The following is an 18,859-nucleotide window of genomic DNA, read 5'->3' on the forward strand; positions in this document are numbered from 1 at the left end:
CAATTAATGCTAGGGCTAATCCGGATTAATGAGAAATCCGGAATATCGCGTCTTACAATTCAGTAGAGATGCAATTTAAAAACGGTTAAAATAAATATAGGTTTTATTCTCAAAATCCCAACACAAATGTATTATTTGAAATAATTAGATATTTTACGTTGTTTTTTAACTGTAAGAGTAGAAGAATGCTCAATTAAAGCTTTTTCCTGTATATCTTTTAGGAGCAGCATATAAGTAATTCCAATATTATTCTCTTCTGCTCATTGCAATCCCAATGTAAAATATTTTCATATTTTCCACTAACACCATCTTTCAATTTGTCTAATATCTAACTTTTTCGTTTTATAGACAAAGTAACATGTTTCCGCTTTATCATTGTGCACTATTATAATATACCAAAACACGTCTGACCGTCAAAATAATAAGAATACAAATGAGTGTTTTTGTTTAGAAATCAGGTTAAGACAAGTTAGAACCTGTAACTACTTATGCAACGGTCGCAAATTCGGATTATTGAGTCTTGCGATATACGGATTATAAGGTACATAATACAATCTTGACGTCAATCCGGACTAGTAAGATATCCGGATTATCGTTCTCCGGATTATCGAGTCTGTACTGTATTTCGAATTCACGATGGTTGTTCTCAAGTAGAACTTTGCTGCAGTGCTGAGAGAATATTTTGCTAGCCATTTTTATCCATGAAAGGAAAATTGGTATGTTTTATATATTCTGTAAACCAGTTTTTTCAAAATAATTCAGGGGACCTTGCGACCATCGAATAGGATCTCCTGTATCCATTCTGATGTTGCAACCGAAAAATATGGAGGTATGTTTTCCTTTCATGAAAGAATTGGGAAATGATGTGATCATGCTTCCTTTATTCGTTTATAGCTATTGGGGTCCTATTAAAGGGATGATTCTATGATCATTGAATATTTTCAGTAGCTCGCATAGAATGCGACAGATCCGAATGACATGTTTCGAAGGGTCGTTGTTCGGGCTGTGGTGAGGTCAGGTAGGTGCGGAAGTGCTCTTTCCGTTCCTTAGGGTGTGTAGTTTTTAGTCGGTATTGATTTGGACCGGAATATATCGGGGCTTTGTTCTTCGTACGTTTTACGAAAACTCACTTTTTTCAGTAGTAATGAGGCACATTTTCACAATTGTGGAACAGTGAATAAGCAAAATTTCCGGAGTGGGCTACTCTATTCACCTGAATTGACAATTTGTTTTGCTGTCTCAATTCAGAGCTCTTACTTTTTAGAGGAGAAAAGTATCTCTGTCACAGTATCTTCCCAGCGTTACGTTTCGATGTTGGAAACCTTCCTACAGCCTGACTGAGAAAAATTCTGAAGAACACGATCTGGGTGCCATCTTGTCTTGGCAGGATGTGGCTGCAGCTTACACAGTTCAGATTTGATTAGCTGTTTTGGGATGTTCCCGGGGCGACTGGTTTCACTGAGAGGTCACGCGTGGTTTCCACCTCGCTCACCTGATTTGAACATCTGCGACTATCTTCTTTTGGGCAATCTTAAAGATAAGACCTGTTAACATCGTCCACATATCTTGCCACAACTCGAGCAGCGAATAACCGAAGAAATCGGGGTCATACTGCTCGCTGTTTGCCGAAAAACTGTCGAAATCGATTTCATCCGTGTATCGCTGTTGACGGCCGCCATCTTATCGATGTGGTTTTCAAAACTCGAGCACAGAAACTCCATTCAAAAATGATTGACATCCCAGTAGGTCTTGAAAGTCCAGACGCAGCTTAATATCTGCTCATAAAAGAGCTTTAACGATTTCTGTAGTTTTGATCATAGAACTGGAATAAATAAATATAACCTAGAAAAGCATTTGAAAAGATGAAATGCTTTGAACTTTAAATAACCATTTTTATTTTCCATTTTTAAGTGCTTAAAATAATTTCTTTTGGGAAACGGTTGAAATGGTTATTTCAAAATGTGACGTTTCAGATATTTCATAAAAAATACATCATTTTCGTCAGAAGGGGTATTCCCTATTGAATGTCAATATTTATTGGGGAGATTTTTGGGCCCATTTTAACAAAAAAACTTTATATGAACATATGTCCTAAACGTCTTAAATTTTGAGATACAGGGTGGTAAAGTTTTCAAAAATAAATCATTTTTTATTAATATCTACTATGCTACTTCAGATATTTCAATTAAATTTGTCATACATGTACTATGAATCAAGAGGCATTTTTTAATGTATCACTTTGTTTTTAATTTCCACCAGTAGCGTTCGTACGTAATTTTACCTACCTATCTTGGCATTGATGGTAGGCCACAGATTTTTCCAGAAATAAAAATTATTTTTGAAATTCCCAATAATTTCTTGCCAAAGTTGATCACTTGACTTTTTTCAATCCGATTCACGGTTTCCGCTTGAAACAATAAAAACCGTCTCTGCATGATCATCACAATATCGATGCATAAATATGACGATATCACCATGCAGAGACATACGTAGATTTAATTTTTTTAGTACATGTATGACAAATTTCATTGAAATATCTGAAGTGGTATTGTAGATATTAATAATAATTAATTTATTTTTGAAAACTTGACCACCCTGTATCTCAAAAGGTAAGACGTTTAGAACATATGTTCATATAAAGTTTTTTTTCTTAAAATGGGCCCAAGAATCACCACCATAAATATTGACATTCATTTAGGAAACACCGTGTATATACAGGATGTATATTTAGCGGAAAACGCAACCAACCGGAATATTTAGAACTAGGCCTGTATATTCAGATTTCTGAATTTGTTTTCAAAATAATATTCAAGAATAAATATCAAAGGAATCGAGATAACCGTTCAAATGTTATGATATTTCGAAGTTTTTTCAATAGTAGTTGTTACTTTTTGATGACAATTTTATGTTCACCTGAAAAGCCTCTATACGTGATAGGAATGTATACAGTTCCTCATGACTCACCCTGTAGACACAAATTGAAGTAAAAAAGCTTTTCACGATAGATGCGATATCAAGTCATTGATCTTCATTCATCATTGAGTTCTAGATTTTAGATACATGTCTGAATTGAACGGGTTATATACAGATTGATTGAGCCAATGATCGTTTCTGATGATATGAATGACAATGTTCCGAAGATAACTCCGAAATAAGGTTCGATGAAGCCTTACGTTTTTCACGAGCGAATAGTTACGCGAAACGACGATCACAAAAATTCCTATCTGGAAATGTACTTTATACTCTCGAATGAATTCTCAAATAACCTTCTCGAGTGAAATTGTTGATGTTCAGAAATTATAATTAATGTTATTGAATTCGTCTTCGTTTCAAACAACCAGGAGCAAAGGTAACTTCAAATCACATTTTAATTGTCTCACATCTCAATTGCGTTTATTTAGAGATGACATTAAGTAGTAAATACTTTACGTGGAAATATCTTTGAAATGGGTTGTGCGATAACAACGTTTAAAAATGTTTGTCGAAAAAAATCATGGAATAACAAAACGGATGTATATTGTAGTTCCCCGAAGAATAAATCTAAGAAATACGTCCAATTTGCTGGAGTTGAAAACATCAAAGGTTCACCTCAATGAAAGCTTTAAAGTGTTCTAATCATAATTTTCTATTTTACAGTACATGACAAAATTGATTTGTTGAATGAGAAACTGGAAAAGGACTCTTATGATAAACCGGATTGTATAGACTTTGAAAACAACATATCGAAAGTATTAAGTAAGAAATGTGAGTAGAGTGGCTGTTGGATTTCGATTTTTTTTCTGATAACCGGTATTTTTTAGTGAGTGCCGCATCACAGAAATCGAAAACTGCTCATAAATTGAAAGCTCAAACCAGTAAGATAGTTTCTAGTTTCAAGACTCCTAGTTTGAATTGTACATTGGTGAAGGACTATTGTGGACATAAAGATGGAGTATGGGAAGTATCAGTTGCCAGACCTGGAGTACCAGTTATTGGAACGGCATCTGCTGGTTAGTATACCTACTATATTCTGGCGATATTTGATATACTTGTATAGCCTTTATGATATGGTTTTCTGTGAAATCCTTGCGTACATCATTCAACCATAATCTGGATAGATTTACAAAAATTCTAATTTCTGCGTATGAAATACAGAAGTGGGTCCCATTCCCATTCATATATGTGCATCGGCCGTCAGTGCTAGTGGGAGCAACTTTTCCAATGTTCACATACGTGCTGCCATTATCATACGTGCCTATAATTGTAAGCAATCCGTGCATCTCAAATACACACACATTTCACACTAATCTGCTCTCTATGAAAATCCGATAGACTTATAAATAACATGGACTCTGTCTGGTGGGTTGGTTGAATAAGAGGGAGGTTATATTGTACTTGATTCGCGAGAAAAAATGCTGTTATAGTTTTTTCAGTTATTTTTTTAGAGCTAAGAACTAATAGATACATGTTAATGTACAGTTCCCTATCTCAAATGCAAGAAATATTATCCAATGAATCGTCATAATCTGATCGGAATTCTAACAATAAAAAACGATTCAATTTTAAAAGTTGAAAGTTCTTAAGAATGAAACAATGGAAATACTTATTTCCATAGCCAACAAAACTGGTATATCAATATATGCATATATTCAGTCTCAAATGAACATATTATGTATAAACCATGTTTTTCAGACCCACAACTTAATGCGGAAATTTTCCTCAATAAATTTTCAACCAGGCAAACAGTAATTCCTTAATAATTCTTCGAAATGAATTTCATCGAAAAATGTGTGAGTTTCTTTCAAGAATAAATATAATGAGAATAACACTCAAACATTCAACGTACTCTTATCAACACCTTGTGGACCTAGTCTGTCACATATTTACATCCATCATATGATTTGTCATTGCCCACACGGACTCTGTTCTTCTCTTCTTCGATTGAAACGCATGAGTCCATTTCTCTCTAACGCATCTAACCTCTTGATCTCAGTGAGTCCATGTATTATGACTTTTAACGTTTCCTCGGATTTCGAGCGCCGGCTATTCTTTAAAGAGAAAATAGCAAACCTACCCTGGGTGTGTTCATAAACTTACTCCGAGAATAGAGTATGAGTATGGTCATGCTCAGAGAGCATACTCTGAGGAATTAAAAGTACGTTTGTGAACGCTTCGGGTAATCAGAGCTTACTCAGAGCTTGCGATATTTTGTTGTTTCCTTTCGATTTACGGGTTTGGCCGAAATTCCCACCACTTTTTATTATTTTGAGAAACGAAAATAAGCGTTCTATCTATAGTATACAGGGTGTACCAAGTTCGAGGGCCTATTAGACGTTTCTGGAGAACTGGACCTATTTGAAATCTGAAAATTTGGATTATGATATTCTTCGACATTATCTACTAAAATATTCTTGAAGCCTAAGCAATTTCAGTTATACAGGGAATGGAAATAAATTTGTCAAATTTTTTTTGCCAATAATTTCATTACTGATATGAAGTATTCAATTTTGAATATATTTCTGTCCAAATCGTTGCAATCGTCCAAATGGTTGTCAAAATATTGAGGAAAAACTGAAAAAAAAGGAGATATGCGTATTCAATGTTATGTTCGACATTCCTATTCTAAATATCTTAAGCATATACCGTTTTCACATTTTTGAAGTCAAAGAATGTGGAAATATTGTACATATATTCTGAATTTCAAAAAACTTGACACAGGGTGTTCCAAATGTTGTGTCAAAAATGGGGATCAAGATTCAGAAAATCCTGAATAACTCAGGAATTATTCATTTTAGGAGCATTAACATGTTAGAACTTTATCAGTATTTTTCTTCACAGAACCCAACGCAATCATAAAAAATTATGGTTCTAATTTCAAAACGAAAGTTATGGGCAAATCTTTATCCCCATTTTTGACACATCATTTTGAACACCCTGTGGCAAGTTTTTCGAAATTCAGAAAATATACACATTCTTCGACTTCAAAAATGTGAAAACGGTTTATGAGATATTTAGAATAGGAATGTCGAACATAATATTGAATACGCATATCTCCTTTTTTTTTTCAGTTTTTCCTCAATATTTTGACAACTATTTGGACAAATGCAACGATTTGAACAGAAATAAATTCAGAATTGAATATTTTTGCATATCAGTGAAGAAAAAGTAAAAAAATTTGTTTGGAAAAATTTACTTTCATTTCCTGTATAACTGAAAGTGCTTATGCTTCCAGAATATTTTAGTAGATAATGTCGAACAATATCATAATCCAAATTTCCAGATCTCAAATAGGTCCAGTTCTCCAGAAACGTCTAATAGGCCCTCGAACTTGGTACACCCTGTATATTGGTCTGTCATAATGGGGGTTTCTACAACGGTATTTTGTTTTTGCATTTCGATTAACGGGTTTGACCGAAATTCCCACCACTTTCTATTATTTTGAGAAACGAAAATAGGTGTTCCATCTATAGTATATATTGATCTTTGACAATATGGGTTTCTACAACGATATTTTGTTGTTATTTTGAGATCGACTGGTATTATTTGTTGCTGTTACGGAAAATTCTACTTTTTATTTTCTTGAGGAACGAAAATAAGTGTTTCCATTACACATTTCTGCCGTTATATTTGAGGTAGCGATCATTCATCTGCAGATGGAACGCAATTCAATTGATCCTTACATCATTCAGATGGCACAGTAATGAAGTGATATTTGTGAGTGTGAGTGTTTTCTCTTTAAGGAGATTGTTACTGTATGGATAAATTTCATCTGAAAAATTCGTCCTGCAAAGCGGGCGGGTGCAGCTAGTAAGCTAATAAATAGAGAGATAATTTCATATTTTTTTCTCCAGAAGAATGAGGAAGTCACACTTTGCAGATATTGTGTCGACAAAACAATGTCATTTCTTGAACATAACAGACCGTCGTTTCAAGGTTGGAACACCCTATATAAATATAAGAGATGATACTAGAACTCTTATTGAATAAGGACATAAAACCCTGATCAGAAGAGATTGATTGGTTCTATAAAACTATACAATATTCCTTTCTTTCAGACCATAGTGCACATATCTGGGGAATAGAATCAACGAGGTGCCTACTCCAATATCAGGGCCACACAGGCTCTGTTAATTCGATTAGGTTTCATCCATCCAAAGATCTGGTTCTTACTGCTAGTGGCGACTGTTCGGCGCACATTTGGCAGGCTGCTCTAAATTGGGATCTGCCAGTAAGTTTATTGCGAATTTGCTTTACTTTTGAACTTGAATAATTTTATAAAGGAACTGAGAGAGTTCAAAAAGTCATCGACAACCCCTATTCGAAAAGGGAATGGGCCTTCATAGAAGAATAGGAATTAGTTTGTTCTAAGATGTCTAAAACTCTGATGTATTCACTGATTCGATTTTGTTTTTAATTTCGTGGGGATATGGGATCAGTTTCGTTTTTCCCACTGTAGGTAGCGCTGTTTAGAATTTGACAGAGCATTGTCAATTGATGTTTGAAAATAATTTGAATACTTTCCTACGACTTACGAATATGTTGTATTTATAAGCGATTATTGGTGTGTGAAAATGTATTAGTTTCGAGACAGAGGTGTAGAATATTCATTTATTCAACATGTCGTTCAGTAAGTTCAGTTTTCTGTATGGGCAATCAAGAACTACAGTTAGGAGTTCGGTGTTGTTGGAATTTGAGTCAGAACCAAATCATGATGAACGAACGTTCGGGACCGATATAGCTAAGTGTTATGGCAACTTCAGTAATATTTCAAAGAAACTGTATTGGAATTACTTTATGTGAATTGTGAGCATGTATTGAGAATCAGAAATACATAAATCTATTCGGATCTGTTCTTCAAATATTCTTCCTTAGTAGATACAGTGAAAATTTCCATTCCGTCAACTGAATATATTGGATATTTGTCCAATCAACTGTGTTTTATTAAAATCTTATTGAATTACCCCCTCACGAATTCAAGTTGTCAAACGGAAATTATCTTGAAGAAGAACACTAAATACTCATTCGAACCCTTATTCGATAGTGTTGAAATATTGACAGATTTGTTTTTACAACGAAAATTAAACTGTAAATCACAAATAGCACAACAGCTGACAAAACGGGTTCATATTTTACACTCGTTGATCGATATTCGATATCAACGCAAAACAAAATATAACGAGAGAGTATCATTGGACTTCCTTTGGTAGAACAATGATAGAACGAAGCAACTGATCCCATATCCCCGATTTGCTGAAATGTTGATGCTTGCAAAAAGTGACAAGTGCACACACCAGTGTTTTAGACATCTTAGTTTGTTCCAGCGATTTCGTCGACAAACTAAAGTAAAGAAATTTTGAATACCGATCCATTCGTGAGTCATGGTCATTGAATTTCCCATATATTTGTTATGGTCCTAAAAATGAAAACAGAATTATAATAAGGCTGACCAACTGTTAGTGACAGATCCACTCATATAATTTTCAAACTATCTGACCAATCACAAACCAAAGATAACTATCGTGAAAACACCAGTTGTCTTTCAATTACGATTGGTCTGACAACTTGAGTATTTTCAACGAATTAATCATGGATACGGACAACTCGACAGTGTGATTCTATCGAACATTAAGTTTTTGATCTTTCACTCTTCACGGCGAATTAGTGGTGACGTCACATCTCCATTTCTGTGGCCTTGGGTTCCAAACAAACCTCATTTCAGTATTATTTGTTGAGGTGAGTTCTATCATATTTGTGAAGGCATTTTTGAGTTAAAGAAAACGTGTTTCGTGAAGCATTATCCTTCATAGAATAAACCAAAGTAAGTATTTCTGTTAATATTATTATTTATCATTGAAAAAATAGAGGTTTTCTAGTCTAATAGTTATGTTAGTCTTTTCTCGAAATCCTGATGATTAGGATGATGAGAATAAATCTATATAGATTTATTATAGATATGATTATTATTATATATTATAGATATTACTCAATTCAAATGCTTTTTCTCTAACTTCAATGAGAAAAATTGTATTAGTATCCCATCAAAATACATATTCATATTTAGAAGGCTCGTATTTCTTTAGCAGAAGCTGTATCAGAAAAGTATTTGATAGGTAGATAATGAGACATAATCTAATCATCAGTGGACATATTACAATCAATCCATGTGCTCGATTTGTTATTCATTATTATTCTCCTATTGTATGTAATAACATTTATTGTTTTCTGTTCAGATGGCTGACAAAAGAGTTCTATCAATGACAAGCATTGCGAGTTTTTTCAGAGAAAATATGAGCCAAATGGAAAGAGGGGAAAATTCCTACTTTAGTGGGAATGTTGTTCGGGTGCATGATTTATGGAAAAAAAATTCAGATATCTTTCGATGCAGAAGACGGAATTGTTGCTGCATCTTGTACCTGTCCCAGAGGGCAAGTGATCTGTCATCACATGGCAGCTGTTTTAATTTTTGGGCATAAGAATATCAGTGTGACTGATAAGGCATGCTCATTGAACGCACCAAAGAAACGACCAGAAGAGGAGAAATTTTAAGTATCAACGACCTCTACCCATAAAAAATTACTGTGCCGTAAAAAGACTGGCAACAGAGGCTGACATACAGAAGTTTGTTAGCAAATTGGAAGAGCCTGTTGGCTTCAGCTGGTTATTAAAACCAGAACCAAAGGATGAGTGTTTAAACCTCATTACTCCAATTGAAGACATTGTATTCTCCAAAGAATACTTGGAAAAAGATAAAAATATTTTTTTTTCATTAAAGGCAAAAATGAGCCCAGAGATAGCATCATGACTATAGCTGAAGCTACGAAGGGTCAGCACAGAAATGAAAACTGGCTAGTTGTCAGGAAACATAGATTGACAGCAAGCCACTTTGGTGCTGTACTGTCAGCATGTGCTAAGGACAAATACCCCCCATCACTTTTCAAGACCCTTCTTGGAGGATATGACTTATCTAAGTTGCTAAGACAATACAGAGAGGAAGTCAAAATGAAAAAGAGGCATTAGAAATGTTTAAAATAGGCTTGGAAATGGAAGTAAGGTCCACAGGATTGTGACTAGACGAATGTGGGTATTTAGAGGCTAGCCCAGATGGCCTGATATGAGATGACACTGTACTGGAAATTAAATGTCCGTATAGTTATTGCGAAGGGGATTTAGAGCAGATTTTGGCAAGCAGGAAAAGTTATATAATTTTCAAAGATGAAAATGGTTGAACTGAAGTGAATAAAAATCATTCATATTTTCATCAAATGCGGGGTCAACTGTATGTAACCAAAAGAAAGTTGTGTTATTTAATGGTATGGACCCTCATGAAAATTGAGGTTGTTGTGATAGAAAAATGTCAGAATTGGGGTAAAAATATCGATATATTAAAAATATTTTATAGGGAAAGATATTTACCTCATTTGATGAATTGACATGTTTGTAAATGTCCTTAATAAAAAGAATATGTATAAACGCCTGTTACTTCATCCTTATATACAATATTTTTGATATTCTCAAAATTTTTTCACGATAAAAGAAAATGCATTTGAGAGCGACTCTCAAAATGAAACTTCATTCCTCTCCGTTTGTTAGTTGGAACTTATCCTCTCAGTCATTATTTGACTGTTCGTCCATAGTGGACGGGGAATTTTATATTATTGAAGATAAGGAATACGATAGTGTTAGATTTAGTAGAAGAGAAATAGGATTTTATATTATTTTTTCCATATCTGTGTATTTAAATCCACAGGTCATTAAATCAGAAACAAATTTTAATTCACTGTTTATTTTAGATTTCAATATCATGTGACAATATAAATTATACACATATATTATTCACCCTCTGAAAAAGAATCGCTTTTCACCTCATCAATTAAGGGACGTTGTAAATTCGTTAGTGCCCCAATCACTTGAACAATAACTCCAGCTTGTTCAAAGAGTGAACTTGGAATGAAATTGAGGATTTTATAGGTCTTCATTCGTTGAATTGCTCTCTCAACATGGATTCTTGCTTTTGCAATAGATTCCGTTTGCTCAACCTGAGTGGGTGTGAACTGAGCAGTTACAAGGAATGGAGGAATATTCACATTCACTCCATCAGGTAGTAGATCCCTAATTAAGAATCCCTTATCGGCCAAAATCAAATCACCTGCTTCGAGATTTTCCAAAATGCCACACTCTTGCACAATTTTTTTATCTGATGAGGCTCCTGGGTATAATGTGCTCACATATGTAACAACCCAATTTGGCGCCACTCCTATAAGTGCCTTCCATGTATTTGTATGTTTATAGCTACTATAAGTGGCTTTTTGTGTGCTCATTGATTCACGGGGAACAGTCATAGCTATTTCAGTACAATCAAGGACAATCCTACAATTTGTAAACATGTTGAATGCTGTTGGTAGGCATGTCTGATTCTTCTTCCGAGAGGGTATATGTGAATTCAATTGCTTGAATAGAACCGCATGGAGAATATGTATCCATGTCATAATGATATTAGTCGCAGTAGCTTGCGATACCCCAAACCTATGTGCTAAATCACTGCGCGGATAATTTTGACGCAGTTTCATCAAGCACATAAGAAACTGGTCAATTTTTGGAATTTCTTCAACATTCCAACCCGAATAATAATTTAATGGAATATCTTCAAGGAGCTCAAATGTTGCGAGGAAAATAGAGACGGTAGGAATGCCTGTAAATAGTTTACATAAGTTATCATCCTTCTCAATAACTTTGAAACTGAATGCTCCACTAGAAGATTCATTTTCCAATTGTGTAATACGCTTCTGAAGGAAAAAATTTTCTGTCTCCAGTAGCACAGTGGAAGTAGATGTACCAACATTATCAGCTGCTTGGTTGTCCTCTTGAAAGTGTGCTGGTGAAACTCTGTAATTGCAAAATTATCATTACTTGCTCTAAAAATCTTAGCTCACACCCAGACAAACCTTTCAACAGATTCCACATCCTGAGCCACAGTTTGAGAGGAAGCAGTGCATATGGCAATTGATCTCTTCTTCTTCTCCGGTGAAGAGAAAGTAAAACGTTTATTCACATTATGAATGAATAATGTGGGTAAATTTTCTTTCTCTCCATCTTTGAAATGACATGAGCACAAGCGTGCATATGGTCCTGCCTCTATATCCCGCCTGCAGAAAAAATGAAATTATCAATAACGGTAAATGAATATTCATATACCTACTGTAAATGAATATACAAATACCTACTGTAAATGAATGTACACATACCTTACAAGTTTCATCCATTTATTCCGCAATTTAGGATCTTTGGGAAACTTGAAAAATTTACATGTTTCTCTTTCACTGTAATGTTTACAGTCAGGGGCCCAACACATAACCATCTGAAATAAAAGTAGTGTTAACAGAATGAAGACTAGCAATTTTCAATGGCAAAATTTACTGATTACCTCTATAATGCCCATGTATAGAAGGTAGAGCATATGGTACCCTCCATATGCTCATGTGAATAGAATTAAAGTAAATATTTTGAGGTTAAGTTTTTTTAAACTGGCTGTTTTCGGCCTATTACAAATGTTTATGAAATAATGTTGATTTTGAAAAATGGCGCTTCATAATAAAATTTCGTTTACTCACCTTAAATCTCTTAATTTTGAAAATTGTATGAAATATTGGAGACGATCTTGAACAACTCTCACTTAAACCGCTTTGTTTGGAACCCAGACACTGACCTACGTCAACTTGCTGCGTCACACTAATGCGCCTCAGTAATGCGCCGTATTGGGAATACCAAACAAGCGATACGTTTCCTGGTGTCAATTCAATCTGGAAGGATTCTGCATTTTCTGAAACTTTTTAGGGTTTTCAGTCCCAATCTCTGGAACAAAATCAATTGAAAAATTGAAATAAACGATTTGCTCTTTCGTAAATTCTTGCTCTAATTTTTCAAGAGCAAATAAAGTAGAAAAAATTGTTGCCTGACAATGAACTGAAAAGAAGAACTTATATTATAATTATATATAGTAACGTTTCGGAGTTTATATCAGACTCCTTCATCAGACTCCTTCATCAGACGAAAATCAACTTTCGGAAATTTTCTTGTAATAATAATCCAAACCAGACAAACATCTTTGAAAAATTTCCAAAGGAAAATCAGAGTATGATTCGCATTAGCTGTTGATTCCGAAATTGTTTTCAATGAGAGCTGATACGAATCATCTCGAATCCATTTCCATGGAAAAGATTTAATCAAAAACGTAATCTTTCGAACTTTTCTTCAGCCTTACCGCCAATGTTCGAAACTTAGCTAAGTTATTTGGAGTTGGGCTTGGCGCAAACAAATTAGAATAAGGCAGAAATGGGGGAGGCTTATGTCCAGCAGTGGACGCAGAGAGCTGGATGATGATGATGATGATGAATTCCTAAAAATAGTCCGCTCAATTAGTTGTATGAAAAGTTAGGTGAAACGGACATTATTCGTGTCGAACTCAGTACAGATTACGATCATTCATGAGTGGTTACGATCTCACTAAAAATTTTAGAATAATTTTTCGTGTTTAGTGTACCATCCCAACAGATGGCGCCAGATACAAGAGTAGCTCATCTATATTCTTGAGTTAATCTATGGTTATATTGCGTGAATGTGTACACATCATACCTCGCAACTATTAGATTTCCTCATTCGTAAATCTGCTCAATAATCAATTAAGAATATTTGTGGGTCAACATTTAATAATATACAGGGTGAGTCTTTGACTCGTACTTATATTTTAATAGTAAGTTGAGGTCAAAAGAAACACTTTTTTACAATTTTTTCCGATTCGGCTCGGTTTAAAAGATACAAGCTGTTATTTTCTACCTCACAAACGGTCTTATGGAATGCAATGAATTTCGGAATATAGTTTTTCATTTATTTGATTAATCTTCTTCGAACACAAAATATCACCCTCGTCTTCTAGTTCTTTCATTATGACCATTATGTACCATAAAAATACCAAAAATTCAAGGAACTCAACAAGTTGGACACTATCTAACGAATATTTGAACGTTTTGTAGAATAGAAGTATTACTCATATCTTCTCGTATAATGAGCCGTTGTCTAGTAATTTGATGTTCAAAAATTAAGAAGTATCTGTGAAATTTGAAAAATTGGGTACTTTGTCTGAATACAACTCTGTTTAAAAGATTCACGGATGTGTAGTGGATTTAACCAGTTATTCTAAAGGTAATTTTCTTTTTCTAGGGGTGGCACAGCTTATTAAAACTTAAAATTGCTATATCTCTTCATCACGGAAAAAATGGTATATAAAAAAAGTCTTTCTTTCGACCTCAAGAATCTACTGTTAAAATGTTTGTACGAAAGCAAGACTCACCCTGCATAAGAGTAACAGGGCTGGTTCCTCATTAAAAGATCATGTTTCAATAGAAAAAATAACATTCTCTCAGCAATATCTGAAATACAATACTCTATTTGGAATAAAAAATTTTAAAGATAAGAAACTGGTATATATTGGTTTGACATGGAAATTTAGGTCTGCTAATCGAATTCAAAGGAATAACAGATTCATCTGGATATGAAGTAGATAATATATGACAGTAACCCAACTCTACAAAAATAATAATAAATAAAATAATAATAAATAAAATAATAATAAATAAAATAATAATAAATAAAGTTTATTTGACATAAACATTAATCGCAGAGGCTTGCGCCTGTACGCGATATATAATCAATAACAAAAGAAAACAATTTACAGCAGCCAATATGTTGGACGAATTTCCATGATACAAAGCAAAACAATCGCATTTCCACACAAATACACAAAACAAAGAGAAGCACAACAACACTTGCATACCCCTATCTCTCGTTTACTCAGGATTGATTAACAAATTGAAATATTGTCTCCTCATTTCATAAATCCACGCTTTGATTTTATATTTTCTTTTCTTTGCACTCCGGATCTCTCTTATTTCTCTTGGAGTCTCGTTGTAAATGCGCGGGGCGAGGTAAGTGTAACATCTCTGGCCAATTCTCTTCCTTGCTTTCGGCAACTAGTAGTTCGTGGTCCCCCTTTTGGTTTCATAACTGTTGGTATTCAGTTGGATTTTGATTTCATTGGAGGATATTGCAGTCGACATCTGAAAGACAAACAGTTGATACGGATTCATCGCTTCAGATGTTGCATATAGATCATTCGATGGAAAAAACTGCTGTTTTCTCTGAATTACTCGCAATAACCATTTTTGCACTACTTCCACTCTTCTCATGTGACACTGATACGCCCCTCCCCAGGCCATTTTTCTATATTTGATATGCGATTGACAAAGTGCATTATATATTATCATCAACTTTCTTTCATCGAGGTAATTTCTGAGATGCCTGAACTTGAAGAGAAGATGTCTCAGTTTCCCGACTAAATTGTCTATGTGTTTGTCCCATTTCATGTGTCTATCAACAGTTACACCCAGATATTTCACATTTTCAGCTTCAGGGATTGATGTATTATCGTCAGTTTCTAAATTTCCCATATGAGGAAGTCCTGTTTCATAACAAGCAAATGGCAGATATTTCGTCTTTTTAATATTAATTCTTAACTTATTGATTTTAAACCAGTTCATAACATTGCGAAGATCTTCCTCAACCTTCGATTTCAGGTTTTCCCAGGAACTGTTCTCATATAATATTACCGAATCATCAGCGAAATTGATTACTTCGCCTCTCACATTCATAAACAACAAGCTGTTAATGTAAACAATAAACAAGATCGGCCCCAATACAGTTCCTTGGGGTATCCCATATTCGACGGGTTTCTCCGCCCTAAAATGATCCTCTAACTTCACGGATTGTACTCTATCAGTAGAGTAATCTTTAATTAAGTCATATGCTTTACCTCGAAAACCATAGTGATGGAGCTTATGGAGGAGAATTTTATGTGACACCGTGTCGAATGCTTTTTCGAGATCTATAAAAACTCCTAAACCAACCATTCCTTCGTCCAACCAAGCATATACCTTCTCTACTAATTTCGTTATAGCGTCTTCGGTGGATTTTCCCTCTCTGAATCAGTATTGGTTTTCCGATAAAATTTTGTTTTTTTCTAAGAACTTGACAATACGGGTTTTCATCATTTTTTCTATTATTTTGGCAATATTGGACATGAGGCATATGGGTCTATAATTTGATATTGTCTTTTTATCCCTTGATTTAAATATCGGTTTGATGATACCTTGAAATCTCCTCCTTGATATTTTTCAACAATTCTGTTCCAATGCCATCCTCTCCAGGGGCTCTTCCTGTCTCCAATGTTAGAATTGTATCCTCAACCTCATTCTCACATGTTGGGAAAAGGAACAGAGTGGCATCACAAGAATGTTTGTGTTGTTCTTTCGTAGGAGGCTTTGGTATACTTTCTGACAATTTTTTTCCTATTTCGGCATAATATTCACTGAATTCCTCAGCAATCTGTTTCTTCCCCGCTAGTTCATGATCATCCACTATTAATTTCACAACATTCATAGGTTTGGTTTCCCCACAAATATTTTCAACGCATGACCAGAGAGATTTTGTATTTGAGCTGTTTTTACTGATGAAATTAGCGATATAGTTTTCATAGACCTACAATTTTGTTGATTCAACATCACTTCTACTAATTTCCGTTAGTTTTTTGTTGAAAACTTATAATATTTCTATTTTGTTATCAATCCGAGTGCCTAGTGTTGCAATATGATGAAGTTTCATAAATTTCGACTTGCAATTGTTATAAATCAACGATGAAATACGAGGTACTACCTATGCATAGACATAACCCCAAAGAGACGAAACATTCTCTTATGTTTATAAGGGAATGTTTTTTGTTGTGACTTACAATGAGTGGAACAAAGACACAATATCGGACCTCTTCGTTCAGACATCTTTACTGGCAACACTGCATCGAATCTTTCCCCTCGATGCCCATAGGCGTGCGAGTTGAAATTTCTACTTTACTAGTTTAGATGATGTAAATGATTAATGATGGTTGCGGAAAAATAGTATTGTGTGCCTGTCATATAATGTTTTCTTATTTGAGCAGCCACTGCTTAAAAGCTCCTTTAAGATGGTATCTACCTAAAAAGCCATCTTTTAGTTTTTTGTTAGAAAACAAAAACTATCCCTAAAATTTGTTTTTATTTCCTTATTCATATCATATCAATAAAGAATTAACTTTTGATAACTTTAATCATTTTGAAAAAATAAGCTCTCTTGTAATTTCTTGCTTTAAAATAACGGTCTTCGTGGGAAGAAATAATATATCAACAGGTACACAACGTGAGTCCTATAGGCTGGAAATCGAACTTGAATTTACCTAGTGGGTGGTGAATATCATGCCGACATAGCGAAACAACACCAACATTTTTTCTATTCCTTTCTTGCTCCCATATGGGAGCTCAATTCCAGTAAAAAAATTAAATATTGTTCTTCAGGTGCCACCTTTAGACACCTGAATCAAAGCAGGCACTACTAAAAAAAAGACTATTTTTTGACCCCATAAATTTTTTCGAAATTATCCATTTACGTCCTGCAATTTTTTTATCCTCAGATATTCAAGTGATTTCATTCGAATAACTCCTTTAATTGTATTGACATTATGGAACCATAAAAAATTTACTTCTTAAACATTCAAAGTTTATTTACAAAAAACAAAATTTATTTACAAAAATCTAACTTTATTTACAGAAAACAAAATTCATTTACATAATATACTTTTCATTCAGTAATGATACCAAATTCATCAAGGTTGTAATGCGGAGTTTCTGTCGACGTACTTTTGATGTGAGGGTACGTATTTTTGTCCTTTGCATTGCAACAACTCTTTTCACATTTTGAAGACTCCTTCTTCGCTTCTCTGGCGTAGAGAAGTCACTGCTGGATAAATCTGCAATGTATTTCCTCTTTCTGGAATAAATGAAGTAAATTTGAGTCTATTCAGTAATTAACAGATATTTTGTTCATAAATCAAAATATTTTTTTCTATAAAAATCAACTAATCTTACCTCTTTCTGGTCGGCATGTTGTGTGTAGTTGGTTCAATAAATTCCGATTTAATTTCTTCATTTTCACATTCTGATGCAGTAAGTGTAGATGAGGAATTTGTCTGATCAGGTTTATTCCCATCAGGTTTGTTCTCATCAGGTTTGTTCTCATCAGCATTATAACTTGAAACCAGCATTTCCCTAGAAAATTCAGAATGAGCAATGAACATCACAAAATGCTTTAATTTTATTCCCCATTCGATAGTCACATACTCTGAAGAAATATTGTGAATTGTTGAGAAAAGATTTAATTTCAAATGTAGAGATCATAATAACTTACTTCTCCTGTGACTCTTGTTCATTGGGGCTGCTTTCTGTCCTAGAGGAGTGGTCACTAAAACATTATTATATTATATAAATATTATTATATTGGACAAAAAGCTCATATTATTATGCGAATAATAATTTATAGCATTCAGAATTGTAGAGTTCCAATTCTGTTATGGAATTACAACGGAAAAAAATTAAAAAAATGTGAATATGTAATACAGTAAAAAGATTCTAATTACCTTACGTTAGAAGATTCAAATAACGAATGCTGAGGTAACGGATTGGCATCTCTCTTCAAATATACTTTTCCATGTGCTCTGGTCACTAGATCATTTGAGTCGAAATGATCCGAACAAATAAAAATTAATTTCTTCGGGCAGATACTCGACCATCCTAGAAGAGAAGCCCAAATTCTCCTTTTTTCATCGTCACCCGGGAACCTGGAATCATGAAAATTATACTATTAATATTATATATTTTTGTACTTGAAACAGATGATATGATTCTCAACATATAATCTATTTTAAGTACAATTATGTATTCTCATCGAGTATCATTTTATCATATAC

General features: G+C 34.2%; 2 protein-coding genes across 4 annotated transcripts in view; one reads left to right on the plus strand and one right to left on the minus strand.

The window, feature by feature from the left end:
- LOC123307814 (WD repeat-containing protein 37) overlaps positions 1-18,859 on the plus strand; it is a 35,867-nt gene that overhangs the window by 3,268 nt on the left and 13,740 nt on the right. The window contains exons 1-4 of one of the 2 annotated variants that reach the window (XM_044890257.1): positions 3,427-3,582; positions 3,637-3,744; positions 3,801-3,989; positions 7,035-7,207. In XM_044890257.1, the coding sequence (XP_044746192.1) occupies positions 3,447-3,582; positions 3,637-3,744; positions 3,801-3,989; positions 7,035-7,207 (606 nt within the window). In that variant the 5' untranslated portion in view covers positions 3,427-3,446. Of the gene's footprint in view, positions 1-3,426; positions 3,583-3,636; positions 3,745-3,800; positions 3,990-7,034; positions 7,208-18,859 lie in introns of those variants that run through there. The other variant, XM_044890256.1, reaches the window with a different exon arrangement.
- On the minus strand, positions 10,775-12,996 carry LOC123307815. Of its 2 annotated transcripts, none has more exons than XM_044890259.1 (4): positions 12,588-12,996; positions 12,222-12,334; positions 11,922-12,122; positions 10,775-11,862 (listed from the first exon to the last, which is right to left on the minus strand). In XM_044890259.1, the coding sequence occupies exons 2-4, from the start codon at positions 12,332-12,334 to the stop codon at positions 10,809-10,811; spliced, it is 1,368 nt and encodes a 455-aa protein (XP_044746194.1). In that variant the 5' UTR covers positions 12,588-12,996; the 3' UTR covers positions 10,775-10,808. The 2 variants fall into 2 exon arrangements, with proteins under 2 accessions (XP_044746194.1, XP_044746193.1); XM_044890258.1 differs by lacking the exon at positions 12,588-12,996 and adding an exon at positions 12,401-12,554.

This window comes from Coccinella septempunctata, chromosome 2 (genome assembly GCF_907165205.1).
Source record: "Coccinella septempunctata chromosome 2, icCocSept1.1, whole genome shotgun sequence".
In the NCBI taxonomy this organism is placed as follows: Eukaryota; Metazoa; Arthropoda; class Insecta; order Coleoptera; family Coccinellidae; genus Coccinella; species Coccinella septempunctata.

What these genes read in the sequence shown, in the direction of transcription:
- LOC123307815 (XM_044890258.1), bottom strand. Translation starts at nt 12,433, where the DNA reads ATGCTCTACCTTCTATACATGGGCATTATAGAG. An exon ending in TATACATGGGCATTATAGAG is followed by an intron (nt 12,335 to 12,400) that starts GTAATCAGTAAA and finishes CTTTTATTTCAG; the next exon opens with ATGGTTATGTGTTGGGCCCC. An exon ending in AAATGGATGAAACTTGTAAG is followed by an intron (nt 12,123 to 12,221) that starts GTATGTGTACAT and finishes TTTTTTCTGCAG; the next exon opens with GCGGGATATAGAGGCAGGAC.